We start from the raw sequence: 14,352 nt of genomic DNA, 5'->3' as shown, positions 1-14,352 counted from the left end.
ACATGCACAAGCTAGAAACAGGCAACAGGTAACTATAAAGAGCCAGATTTACAAAGGCAATAGAGCTTTATTATAACAGAGATGATTCAGGACAAATGCTTTAATAAAGGGAGAGACTGTAAACTATACTACTGTGTATACTATCTGCTGCTGTATCTATTATCTTATTATGTCATTACTACATCATTTAATATGCAATGTTAATACTTAAGCTTTATTTTAGCTTTGTTCCAGATTTTGACTTGGTTTTAATTTCTACGCCCTAATTTGATTACATTGCTTATTGGATGTCCCATCCTAATGACTGCATCAACCTAATCCACCTTGAGTCTCAGTGAGAAAGGCAGACCATAAATTACATACATAAATTAAATAATTCAATAAACATGAATACAATCTTCGTTATTATAACATCTAACCATTATTGCTGCATATTTTACTTTACAGCGCTCTTATGTTATGAAGATATTAGTGGGCGTATCTTACAGGGCCGCTGTAAGGTTTATTAAGCTTGAAACATATTACATAAAATGCCAAGTATTATACAAGTAGTCAGTGTACCCTCATGGCTTGAAGGCCCATGAAAGTGTTCTAATGGTGGAACTAAGCAGGTCTGACTCTAAGATGCATCGATTTTAATAAAATACTCTTCCAAGGAATCCTGTGGATAAAGCTGGAAAAGGATGTTAAGAATCACTTCTGAAAAAATATTCTAATTGCGCCTGCCCCATCAAAATCCAGTTGGCTCCCAACATGAGCCCAGGAGCGAAATCCAACTGCTTATTTGGCTTATTGTAAATAGTCATTGTGGATAATTACGCCACAATTATGTTGTTGTAGCTGCTGCCCACATCTTGTTTTATTTTGGTTATTTTTACTTGCCCTTTATTGTCTCTTGTTCATCTTGCTGTGTTTCTGTGAAGCTGCTTCAGGTACATGAATGCAGGCAGAAAGCATAAGAGGTATCACTAGGAACAATAGGAGACTACAGCTGTACTCTAACACTCCAATGGATCTGCTTGTGATGGTCTCCAGCTTGCCATTTAAAATGGCATGAAGATCCCTTTACTGGTGGACTTAGAATTAAGGGCAATAATTTGCCATTTCAAGCAGCAAGATTTTAGGAATGACAGAAAGACCTTTTATGCAGGGACGTTTCCCCATGGTCATCCCCGCTGACTGCTTCGGGGCTTCCTTTGGATTATGGGTGGCTTTTCTACCAGTCAGAGGTCACTTCGCTCTCCCCATGCATTTTGCCCGTTTTCCAGATGCTGTTTTAGCCAGAATCTGGAAAAGGTGGGCAAAATGCACGGGGAGAGCGAGGCGACCTCTGACGGTGGAAAAGCCATCCATAATCAAAAGGAAGCCCTGAAGCAGTCGGCGGGGATGACCGTGGGAAAACGTCCCTGCATAAAAGGCCAAAGACAGGATCTCTTTCGCAAGGTACTAATTTCCTTGGACCAGAAATGGAACTTTCATCAAAGACTTTACTCGAGGGCCAGATGAGAACTGCTTAGCTATTAAGACAGTCATACTAAGCATCTTTTCTAGCAATGAACTTCAGCCCTTCTCTCCCAGGCAGAGCACCTGCCTTCCCCTAGAACAAGGCTTGAGCTGGCCATATCCTGTTCTACAGGTTAAGTTAGTTACCACTATCACATAATCCATCTAGCCCAGTGTTATTTTGCTTCAACCAGAAGCAGCACTCCAGGGGCTCATGTCTACTCTGAGATAGTTTTAAATCAAAGTATCAAGAAATAAAATAATTCCAGTCTCTTTGCTACATTCGTTAGCCAGAACACTGGAAGCCAGGAGAAAATTTATTACTTAGAGAATAACTGGGCAGAAGCGTCCTGTATCATTCTTCTGATATCTCTGGTAGTAAAAGGCAAGAGATCTACTAATTCAAGGCTCCAATCTTTCACCTTCACATGAGATTCTATCTGTAGGCAGATGGAATGTTTCAACTCCATTTTTTGTCCTGTATCCTTCAGCACAGTTGCACTTATAGCTTCCCACAATGTTCACACACAGTCCTCCAAGGCCACAGATGTCCGATGCCTCACATTCATTGATATCTGGAATGTCCAATACAATTGTGATTATTCTTTTATTATGGAGCACTGGCTACTATTATTACTTGTTACAGCAATGTACACAGAGTAACATACACCAAAAAGGAAGGTCTATGTCCTAAGATCACAATCTAAATTTTGACAGTGAAAGAGACCTCAAAAGAAAGGACAAGGGAGGTCAGAGTAAGAGGTCAGGGAGCAAATGGAGTTATAGCTACTTAATTTCTATAGGGAAGTGAGCACTATGGAGTTAAGCCAAAGACTCCACGGAAGAGGTGAGTTTAGAAATGAAAAGGATAGCACCACATAGATGTTTACCAGAGTTTCAGGCAAAGGGGATGGCAAAAGAGAAAGGAAGCAGGAAACTTTTAGATAACTGCTGATAGTAATGATAGGGGAGGGGCTGTGGCTCAGTGATAGGGCATCTGCTTGGTATGCAGAGAGTCCCCGGTTCAATCCCCGGCAACTCCAGTTAAAAGGACCAGGCAAGTAGGTGATGTGAGAGAGCTCTGCCTGAGACCCTGGAGAGCCACTGCTGGTCAGAGTAGACAATACTGACTTTGATGGACCAAGGGTCTGAATCAGTATAAGGCAGCTTCATGTGTTCATAGAGGGAAGTCATGCCGGGACATGTCAGGAGATAAGGGCAGAAAGACAGGGGTAGCACAAATTCATGGAAAGCATTCAGATTAAGGACGGAGGCATTTGTGCTTGATTTGGAAGCAGAGGTCAAGCCAGTGAAGAGAGTTGTGGGAGGGCATCACACAATTAAAGCACCAGGCTTGGAATGGAAAGGCTTGGCTTCATATTCAACCTATACCACAGGCTCTTTGTCTAAGTCACATGGACACATGAAGCTGCCTTATACTGAATCTGACCCTCGGTTCATCAAAGTCAGTATAGTCTACTCAGACCGGCAGCGGCTCCCCAGGGTCTCAGGCAGAGAGGTCTTTCACACCACCTACTTGCCCAGTCCCTTTAACTGGAGATTCCAGAGATTGAACCAGGGACCTTCTGCATGCCAAGCAGATGCTCTACCACTGAGCCACAGCCTCAGTCATTCTCTCTTACATAAATTGGATGAGAAGGCACAAATACTTCATTCGGAGGACACTTTGCATGACAGACACATAATGGAGGCCAAAGCACATGCGCCTCACACCAGTTGAGGGAGACATATACATAGTGACTGATCAATCTGAAAGTGCTCTTTCTGTGTTCAGTCCAAACTGCTGCTCTCCAGGACTGACTGCCAAGGAAAAACGATTCTGTATTTTGGCAGCGGAAGCCGGCTATGCATGATGATGACTCTTTGGCAACTGGTGAGGTCACCAAAGGACCCACCACTACCAGTCCAGTTTGCGCTGTAAAAAAATCCTTTTTACATTAATAAAGCGCTTTTATTTTTATTGTTGAAAAATACGGTCAGCCCACATCAAGCCTGTGAGAAAGGAGCAAGACTGATAGCTGAACCAGAGTACCAGTTTATTAGTGTGTTGCATGTTTTTGTTTTTTGTTTCATTTTATTCACTCTCAAAAGAGGTACAGAAAAGGAAAAAAGGGAAGGGACTGGTAAGGGAAAGTTATACAATTCGTTTTGTGTCTATGCCCGTGAAGACCCATCTACATTTCTGCTTTTATTGTCATTGTTATTATTATAAGTGGTCTTTTTGGAGACACGGTGGGGTGAAGGGGAGGGATGGTGCATGGGGGGTAAAACTGGGCTCGCCCTGCAGCGGAGGAATATACCAAAAATCCTATTTTTCTGTTGGGCCTGTCAGAATGGCCCACATTCTCTTAAGTTGCTTTAATTGTTTTTCTTGGTGAAATAAGTGGAAGCAGGGGCCTTGGTATTTTCTTGATTGCTGCTCCCATCTATTTTGCTAAAAAAATATCAGGCACATGTGTACTAGTGGGACCAAAGGGCGTGAATATTTTGAACCCAGTGATCACTACTGGGGACGAAAACATAAAGTAAGAAACAGCTGAAAACCAAACCAAGTGGCTACTCTACATTTTTTTAAAAAGGAACAGAAATGTCAAGGAAAACAATAGAAATGTATTCTAATTACTCTACTTACCTATACAATGTGTGCCATCGTTAGGGATAAATTCACTGTTGTTATTGGAAGCTTTGTAGCCTTCAAGGCAAACGCAATAAAAACTTCCATGGGTATTATGGCACGAAGCATGCTCTCCACAAATCTCACTGGTCCCGATCTGACATTCATCTTTATCTGGTGACACATTGAAAACTCACCACTTAGCTTAAAGATGGGGGGAAATGTCCAGGACTCTTCAGAGAAGACTCTGAAGAGCCAGCATAGAAGTATTCTGAATCAATTGATGACTGATCAGTCAATGCATCCGGCTGATCAATGCATTTTAAATATATATGCACTATGCATTTTAAATATATAGGCGCTATGTCCTTCTTGAGAGAGATGATGCTAGGCAACATCATATATTAAGATTATATATAAAATGTATTGGCTGTTTTTATATATATATAAAATATGCTCCCTCGGCAGAAATCGTTGGGCCTGTGGAAATGCAGTTCCTGTAATGACACATGGTTGCTCTAACCACTGATTGTGACCCTATGATTCAGGTCTGCCATGGCTAAGCTCTTCTCTGGTGCATGGAGCCTTCTACTGGTGGAATGTGACTCTTCCTACAAAGCAGAACAGAATCATAAGATCCAACCCACTGTTTTTATACACAAATTTATGTAAGATTAAGTCAATTACAGTGCAATTCTAAGCAGAGTTACGCCTTTTTTAGCCCAATGACTTCAATAGATTTAGAAGGGTGGGACTCTGCTTAGGACTGCACTGCTAATCAAGCAACTGATTCAATAAATTGAAAAGCATCTCTTTAATTGGGTGACAGCCCTAATTTTGACTGATATAGTATGTAAAAGCTTGCAACAACCAGAATAGGGCTGTTGTTCCAGTGAGGGGAGGGGGGAGGATAGGGAGACAGAGATCTTTCTGCTCCTACTGCCTGTATATCACCTCCAAATTTAGAAAAAAATAAGGTAGCAGCAGTAGGAGGAATCTAAGAATTTACAAAGGCTGGAGGGAACTGAGATTTACACTTGGCTTTAATGTAAGCTTTTTGGGTGTGCTTGACAAAACAGATTTTTTTCCAGCACTTGTTCACAAGGGAAGATTGCAAAAAGCAAGCATAAAATAAGGTAAACTGGTGGTGTGTGCTCATCACCAGGATCATTTATTTAGTTCACAAAGGTACATGGAGAGCCTATAACATGTCTGTCTTTGACGACCAGCCAACTTGTGCCACAAAGTAGTGAGTGGGGAAGGTTTTGACCCATCACAAAATATGTCCTATTAACAAGAGTGTCCTTTGTGGATACATGTTCTAGGAAATACTGCGGGCCATTTTAGGAGAAGTTTCTTTAAAAAGCTCACAGACGGGAAGTGATGATTAGAAGAGAACAGAACAAGCAGTTGCGAGTTAGGGATAGATGATTGTGCCATCTGCTCCGTAAAGTTACGGAGGAATTAAACATGTCTTCACAAGCTATGGTATATCGGGCAAGGGTTGGATCCATAGGGAATTGAGCAAGCATTTCACACCTGTGGCTCACTCCGGGTCTCTTTACAGTTAACTAATACATTGGGAAAGGTTACAGTTGCAACAGGCCTGTGAGCTGTTATAATAAACATCTAATATCATTAGGGGCAGGGATTACAGTGTTAGTCTAGCCCAGCGTTTCTCAACATTTTTACCCTTGCGGAACTCTTGAAATAATATTCATGTCTCAGGGAGCCCCTTACATATGATTTACATATGATTAGCCTGTGTGTGTGTAATGTGCCGTCAAGTCGCAGCCGACTTATGGCGACCCCTTTTGTGGTTTTTATGGCAAGAGAGTAACAGAGGTGGTTTGCCAGTGCCTTCCTCTGCACAGCAACCTTGGTATTCCTTGGTGGTCTCCCATCCAAATACTAACCAGGGCTGACCCTACTTAGCTTCTGAGATCTGACGAGATCAGGCTAGCCTGGGCCATCCGGGTCAGGGCTCATGATTAGCCTATTCATCACTATTTCTCGTGGAACCCCTAGTGATTTCTCACGGAACCCTAGAGTTCTGGGGAACCCTGGTTGAGAAACACCGGTCTAGCTTTGTCAATTGTCATAAAGCACACGCTGGTCTGTAAATTTTCACTGACCTAGACAATGGTTCCTTCCATTACCCACAAATCCATAATTACAGATACAGGCATGTTTGCCATCTTGTTGCTGACACGTTGCGTCGGTGTGGCAAGAGGCACATACACTGGGATGTAAATCACCACTGGCACCTGTAAAAATGCAGTTTAATATAGTTTAATTACACTTTAAAATACTATACATTAAAGTTTGGAAATTAGCTAGCATTGGACAGTAAGCATTCTGGATTCAATGGGTACAATCCAGCCAGCCAACGTATGGCGACCCCATAGGGTTTCCAAGGCAAGAGACATTCAGAGGTGGTTCGTCATTTCCTGCCTCGGCATAGCAGTGCTGGACTTCCGTGGTGGTCACCCTGCCAAATATTAACCGTGGCTGGCTTCAGATTTCTATAAAGTCAGTGGGCTTAAACTAGAGTGTAACTCTATTAGGATGGCACTGCTAAACACGTATTAATATTAATGGGACTTAAAATACTTCTGGCTAGGCTGAGCCTAATTACAGTTATGTCTTCGAATTCTGTCCAAACCTTACGCTTCCAAGGCTCCATCTCCAAATCTCCAGGATTTTCCCAACCTGGAGATGATAACCCTAAGGGAACTGATCCCCGTAGTTGGGAGACTCGTTGTGATTCTGGGAGAGCTGCTGCCACCACTGCTGCTGTGGGGGGGAGTCAGTGGGTGGCTGAGAGTGCTGCCACCACCACTGCTGCTGTGGGAAAGGGAAATGAAGCAAGTGGGAGGCTGGGACGGTGATGGAGGGGGGCAAAAAGAGAGAGTGATTGGGTGGGGCAGCAGAAAGAGAAAGAGTGATAGGGTGGGAGGCAGAAAGAGAGATAAAGTGACAAGCATGGAGGAGAGAGACAGTAAGACAAGTGGAGGCAGGAGGGAGAAAGAGTGAGAGACAGAGAAGTAGGGGGAGAGGGGGGAAGATGGAAGGAATGGGGGTAGCTGTTCCACAAGTTCCTTTCAGGTCTCCACTTGTTTGTTCTAACAACAAGTTGGCCACAGAGCAGGAGAAGGCATCAGGTAAGCCAAACCAAACCCCAGAGCTGGTGCTGTAGCAAGATGAAATGTGCCTTAGAAAAGCACACGTGCATATGTGAGCTGGGCAAGAAAAATCTTTTAAGTTACCTCCAGATAGGAAAACAAGTATATGGTGACAGGTGAGGTGGAAATGGAATGGGGTCTATGACTGAAATCTCACCATTTGTTTGACCCATCAACATTTATTTTACCTACTTCATTTATAACCCCACTATTCTACCCACTGGTGACCCAAAGTGGATTACAACATTCTCCTCTTCTCCATTTTTTCCTTGGAACAATCCTGTGAGGTGGGTAAGGTTGAGAGTGTGGGCCTAGCACCTAAGTTGGAAACAGGGGGAAGGTGGTGGCAGCATATCTACCAGTGTCCCCAGCCCAGTCAAGAAGGAGGAGTTGGGGTTTTGTTTTAAGGAACCATAAGGCAGATCTTGGTCGACCTTGGCGTGGTTTTAGGACAGGTGCCACTAGCCAGATCTGAGCGGAGTAGCCCCTGAAGTGCTCACCGAGCTACTGAGGCTTGATCCTAATTGCTCCTGGTTGTTAGCAGCCATCCAGGGCCCTGGCCCCGTGGGAACTTTCCCAGTCAGCTAAACAGCCAATCCACTCCTGCAAAGCACAAGCTGCCAAGAACTTACTGTATGCAAGCCCTCAACCTGGTCTACATACGCCATAGTCATACCACTTAATACTGCAGATGATGAAATCACATTTTAATGCTCTCCTATGCTTACAAAAGCCCTGACCTGGATGGCCCAGGTTAGCCTGATCTCGTCAGATCTCAGAAGCTAAGCAGGGTCAGCTCTGGTTAATAACTGGATGTGAGAATGCCAAAGAATGCAAAGCTATTTGTGCAGAGGAAGGCAATGGCAAACCACCTCTGTTAGTCTCTTGCCTTGAAAACCCTATGGGGTTACCATAAGTCAACTGCGACTTGACAGCACTTTACACACACACACTTTAAAAAATTGCTTCCTGAAAATGGAAAACCAGCACAGCAGGCAAAAGCCTTTGAGAAACTTCCCTGGATATGCCAATTTTCTATTTTCAGGAAAGCCCAGCTATAATGAGGGGCATCTACACAATAAGAGAACCAGGCCCATTTATTTCCATGTAATTTGTGTAGAAGAAACATACAGCAGGCTGTGCTCTCATTTTACTGGTAAAAAAAATTAAGTCTGCTCTGTGGTTTGCTGTCATAGGAGACAAAACGTTTATTTTTATCTCAATGTCATTAACCGATGCCTTTCACTGTCACAGTAAAAATGAGATATGAATGTTATAAACAACTTATCAAATTCCTTTCCACTTTACCACAAACTCAAGTTTTCTCACAGAAAAATAAATATTACTGCTGCACTTGTTTGTTTTGCTTTTTTGTAACCACTATATCCCAATGGTGTTCTTGAGTGACTGCAATCCCAGCATTCATTCCTACAGGGAAAGCTAATTCCAGCATTTGAGGACCACATTGCAGTAAGGAAGGGTGGGGATTGGAGTTGGAGAAATGATTGGGCCTCTCCATCCCTCTCCTTTCTATCAAAGCTGACAGCCTTTTAGCGAGTAATCATCAATATAGCTAATTCTCAGCATGGCCCCATCTGTGGATACTTATATCTGGAGATTGGGGGCATTGACAGAAAAAACTGAGAAAGGCCCCAGGTTTGCAGAAAAATATGAAATCTTAACCCCCAAAAAACCCAAACCACTGCAGTTTAACCCACCCAAATGATAGAAACCGCACCTGTAGCTTTAAGAAATGAATTTCCTCAGTGTCTGTTGCTAGGCAAATACAACAGTATTGCCAGCATTCGAGTCTTAATTTGTCAGTAAAACACAGGAGGGACAGGGCCCTTTCCAGAACTGTTTTGGCCTTGAGGGACAAGTCCTTGGAGACCGAACTCCTCAAAGCCTGGCAGCAACCACTCAGCAACTTGCCACTACCCAATTGCATGCCTCAGGAAGAAAACAGGGAAAGCTGAGGATATAGGTGCTTCTAGGATGAAAGAAAGAGGAAGATACAGGGGAAAGCAAGGTGCCCCTTGCTAGTCCTTGCAGGTTCTCACCATGCAACTGGGACCAGCTTGGCCAGCACCACGCAACTCAACCCAGTTTAGCATGTGGCATTGCACAACTGTTGTCAGAATCAGGAGTTTACCTGTAGCATCCCATAAGCAAACACACTCAGGCAGGTGATCCTGAAGCAGTATACTTTATTAGGAGCAAAAAGGTAAAACAGAGTTGCGCTTACCTGTAACTGCTGTTCATTGAGGTCTTCGGTGCAGACACACATGTGGGACTGCGCCTGCGCGCAGGCCTGCCGCCGGAAACTTTTATTAGCCTCAGACCTCTAATTGGGGATGCCCCTCCCCTTGACAGGCGGGCCGGCTTCACTCCGAAACCAACGTGTGCTCCTGGGCGGGGCATCCCCTCCCTCCTCAGTTCCTCGCCCGCCACCAACCTTAGTCAATCAATGGATAATTGGCCCATATGTGCCAAGTGGCAAACATGTCACGGAACCAGTCAGCCCGACATCTCTAATTTGTTCTAGTCTTGACTCTTCCCTGCCCCCCCCTTTTTTTTGTAGGTCGACAGAGGGATGTGTGTCTGCACCGAAGACCTCAATGAACAGGTTACAGGTAAGTACAACTGTCTTCATTTTCAGTCTTCGGTGCAGCCCCACATGTGGGATTTTAACAAGCTTACCCCATCTGGAGGTGGGTGTAGAACTATGAGAACAATGTCTGGAGGACCGCCTTTCCCACTTCAGCATCTTTTCTTGCCTGTAGGTCCAAGGCGTAGTGTCTGATTAACATGTCCTCGCTTGACCACATCGCTGCCTTACAGATGTTGCGGATAGGAACCTGTCTGTGAAGAGCCCTGGGCCCTGGTAGAGTGGGCTCGGACTTCTAAAGGACATGTCTTGTTTGCTTCCTTGTAAGCGAGCTTTACAGCTGACACAACCCATCGAGCTATGGACTGGGGGGATGCTGGCTTTCCCTTTTTGGGACCTTGGTAGCAAATGAAAAGTTATTTTGACTTTCTAAAGTGTTTTGTTCTGTCAATGTAATACAGGATGGCCCTCTTGAGGTCCAGGGTGTGGAGGGTCTTCTCAGCTGAAGAATTCAGATTTGGGAAAAAGACTGGGAGTACCAGGTCTTGGGTCATGTGAAAGCTAGAGACCACTTTGGGCTTGGGTGCTTGAGGCTGGGGTGCAAGACCACTCTCTCGTTGTACACCTTAAGAAAGGGGCTATCAATCCTAAGGGCAGCCAGTTCTCCAACCCTTCTGGTAGAAGTGACAGCCACTAAGAATGCCACCTTGACTGAAAGTAAAGATAAATGCAAGTGGGCCAAGGGTTCAAATGGGGGCAGCATGAGCTTGGCCAGTACCAAGGAGAGGGACCACTGAGGGACCAGCCTGGGTATCGGGGGAAACAAGTTATTGAGCCCCTTTAGGAAACGCTTGGAAAGGGGGTGTGAGAAAGCAGTGTATCCTTCTAGTTTATCATGAAAGGCTGAAACTGCGGCTAAATGTACTCGCACAGAGGAAACTGTGAGACCTGTCTTGGTCAGTTCCAGCAAATAATCCAGGATACAAGGGAGCGGACGGAGAAAAAGAGAAAGACCCCAAGACTTGGACCATCTGTCAAACCTCTCCCACTTTCTATCATAAGAATAGCGTGTGGAAGGTTTTCTGGCCTGAAGTAACACTTCTTTTACTGGGGAAGAAAGGCCCGCCTCTGGCTAGGCTCTATTCTCCAAGCTGCCAAATGTAACCTGTCCACATCGTGGTAATTGAGGTTGCCCCACCTGAGCAACCCTGGGTGTCTGGGGAAGGTTCTGTAGTTCCCTCCCGCTAAGTGTACTAGTTCCGTGAACCAGATCTGATGGGGCCACAGGGGAGCTATCAAGATGCACGAGGTGTTGTCTGCTCTGATCTTCCCCAGAACCCTCGCTATAAGAGAGAAGGGGGGAAAGGCGTAAAAAAGGGTGCCCGACCAGGTAATCTGAAAGGCATCCCCTAAGGATTCCGGGTCGCTCCCCACCAGGGAACAAAACCTCTCCGCCTTTCTGTTCTCTCTGGTGGCGAACAGGTCGACTTGAGATACTCCCCAATCCTGAAAGATTGGTTGCAGAAAAAACTCTTGGAGTTCCCACTCGTGGTTCATGAAGAATCTCCTGCTGAGGGAATCCGCCCAGGTGTTGTGTGCTCCTGCCATGTGTATGGCCCTCAAATGAATATCGTTTAAGAGAGCCACCTGCCAGACTCTCTGTGCCTCCAAACACAATGGGATGGAGCCGGTGCCTCATTGTTTGTTGATGTAATACACCGTGGAGGTGTTGTCGGATTGAAGAAGAGTCCTGGACCCCCCCCCCCAGGATATCTGTAAAGGAGTTAAGTGCATAACGTACAGCCCGTAGTTCTAACAGGTTGATATGCAGGGATGGTTCCCCGGCATCCCATCTCCCCTGTATAGACATATCGCCACAATGGCCACCCCAACCCTCCAGGGAGGTGTCCGTGGTTAGAGTGAATTCAGGGTTCCAGTAACCGAAGGGCATACCCACTAGGAGATTGGACTCTGAGAGCCACCATTGTAAAGATCTTAGAATTCCCCTAGGAATTGAGAGTCTATATAGCTGGGAGTGTCGGGAGAAGTCAAATGCCCTAAGGAACCAGTTCTGGAGACCCCTCATCTGTAGTCTAGCGAAGGGGGTAACAGCTGTCGTAGAAGCCGTAAGGCCTAATAGCCTCTGGACGGAGATAAACCTTGTGAAGAGTTGCACCATGCTTCTGATTGCTACTACCCTTTCTTGGGGCAGGAAGGCTTTCCCTTTGCGGGAATCTAAGACTGCTCCTATGAACTGGGCCCATGGAGAAGGTCTCAGTTTGGACTTTTTTAGATTCACCATGAAACCTAGCCTGTCACATGTGGACAGAACTAGCTCGAGATGGGACGACAAGGTAGTTGGCTGTTGGCTGTAATAAGCCAGTTGTCTAGATACGGAAGATGCTACACCCCTTGTCCCTAAAGAATGACATAACCACAGCCATACATTTTGTGAAGACTCATGGGGCTGTAGCGAGGCCGAAGGGAAGCACTGTGTAGTGAAAAACCTCCTCCCCACAGCGAAACATAAGGTACTTTCTGTGCTCGGGCTGTATGGAAACATGAAAGTACGTGTCTTTGAGGTCTAAAACTGCGAACCACGTATTGGGGGTAATGAGCTCCATCACAGAAGGCAGTGAGACCATATGGAACTTTGAAATCCGTAAACGTTTATTAAGGACTCTGAGGTCATTAATTGGTCTGGAACCTCCGTCCTTCTTTTCCACCATAAAAATTCTGGAGAAAAAACCAAAACAAGTTGGGAAAACTCTTTGAACAGCGCCTTTCAGCAGGAGTTCTTGTAACTGGGGGGCAAACTCTGGAAAAGGGTTGTCCCCTGCAGAACTCGCGGGGAAACAAGTGGGCTGAGCCTTAAACTCTAGGCAGTAGCCCTCCAAAATGACTGAGAACCCAAGAGTCCGAACAAATGAAATGCCAAGCTTCAGCAAATCTGGCCAGTCTCTCCAGGAAAGGAAATTCTCCTTGAGTGGCCTTTCTGGTAGTCAGAATATCTGGTTGGGTTGCCATTGATCCTTGTGCTGGATACTAGTAGTGGGGCTCTGGTGACAAAGTTGGAATTTCTCTCTTTGAGTGTGAAATGAGGGAGTGATGCCAAGCGATCATGCAGACTGGCGATCTTTCTTGATGTTAGTCAGGAATTCGGTTGTACCTGATGTGAACAGAGTATCACCTTCGAACGGAAGATCCTTGATCTGAGATCTTGTGTCTAAGGGGAAGGGCAGTGGTGCGTAGCCAAGAGTGGTGTCTCAAGGTGATTGCCGTGGCGATGGACCTGGCTGCAATCTTGGCAACATGCTTGCCCGCGCCGATCCCTTGTTTGGACAAGCATGTTGCTTCCGCTCGGATGAGCTTTAGGGCGGCCCTGGACTCAGGCAGAAGATCTAGGTGAGGGGTGGCTTTTTCCAGAGGAAAAGTTGGTAGCCCCCCATCGTCTGGTAGTTTGCGATACGGAAGCTTAGCGCTGAGGAGGTGTATGCCTTTCTGCCCAGGTGGTCCATTCTCCTGCTCTCTTTGTCCACAGGGGTGGAGTGTTGGCCTTGTCTCTGTCTAGTCTGCGTTTCCCATGACTATGGAGTATAGGGGAGGGTGGACCATCAGGAACTCTGTGGAGTCTGGCTTGACCCTATAGAGGTTCTCTATCTTCTTGATCGATGGAGGGGCAGAAGCTGGTTTCTTCCAAACAGATTTGGTGACATCGGATAGTCCCTCTAGGATGGGGAAGGCTGCAATGCCCGGTGAATCAGGGTATAGGTGGCTGAGTATCTTATCTTTGGGTTTGTTGTCTGATGTGGAGATGTTGATGTCTACATCGCGAGTTCAGCGGATTTAATCAGATGCCCAAGAAACTCCTCCAGACGGCAGCTTATACAAAAGTGCTCCTTTATTCACAGTGCAGTTAGTATGCTCTATATTCAAATTCCAGCAAAGCCTCCGGCTTAGTAGTATATTCAGTCCAACACTAAACCCTAGAGGCTGTGCTCCTTATATACACATCTCTGGTAAAGTTAATTGCCTGGCCACCTGTAGGTATTGCATCACACCACCGGTTCCATCCAGTGCTCTCCAGTCCACTCTGCTGGGGCAAGTCATTACTACAACTTGCATCAGCAAGATCAAGTGGATCGATTTTCTTACTGACAGCTCCTTCTCAGCTGTCCTGTCAAAATAATACAGCATGCTTGTTTATTCTTGACAGTCTAATGCCTCTGCCATCCAGATCATTTGCTCCGTCCTCAGTCTTAGGTCCTCTGAGGGTGAGACTGGTTTGGTATCCCCCACCAACTCATCGGGAGAGGGTCCAGAGATGCCCTCCGAGCTGTCTACTGAGGTTCTTGCTTCTGAGTCATCTGGCTCTGAGTCGACCCTAGGACTCCATTGAGTAAGAGGAGTGAAGGGTGAGG

The 14,352-nt window shown here is 45.5% G+C and overlaps 1 protein-coding gene across 1 annotated transcript in view; it reads right to left on the bottom strand.

Moving 5' to 3' along the window:
• Window positions 1–14,128, bottom strand: part of SUSD1 (sushi domain containing 1) — an 83,137-nt gene extending 69,009 nt beyond the window's left edge. The window contains exons 1-6 of the mRNA XM_056848957.1: window positions 13,965–14,128; window positions 12,503–12,667; window positions 11,186–11,274; window positions 6,274–6,405; window positions 4,157–4,312; window positions 1,926–2,078 (exon numbers count right to left, since the gene is read on the bottom strand). Of these exons, the coding sequence (XP_056704935.1) occupies window positions 1,926–2,078; window positions 4,157–4,312; window positions 6,274–6,405; window positions 11,186–11,274; window positions 12,503–12,667; window positions 13,965–14,128 (859 nt within the window). The remainder of the gene's footprint in view (window positions 1–1,925; window positions 2,079–4,156; window positions 4,313–6,273; window positions 6,406–11,185; window positions 11,275–12,502; window positions 12,668–13,964) is intronic.
• Window positions 14,129–14,352: the final 224 nt, after the last annotated feature.

The sequence above is a fragment of the Euleptes europaea genome, chromosome 4, assembly GCF_029931775.1.
Source record: "Euleptes europaea isolate rEulEur1 chromosome 4, rEulEur1.hap1, whole genome shotgun sequence".
Taxonomy (NCBI): domain Eukaryota; kingdom Metazoa; phylum Chordata; class Lepidosauria; order Squamata; family Sphaerodactylidae; genus Euleptes; species Euleptes europaea.
This window is presented reverse-complemented; position numbering and strand designations above follow the sequence as displayed.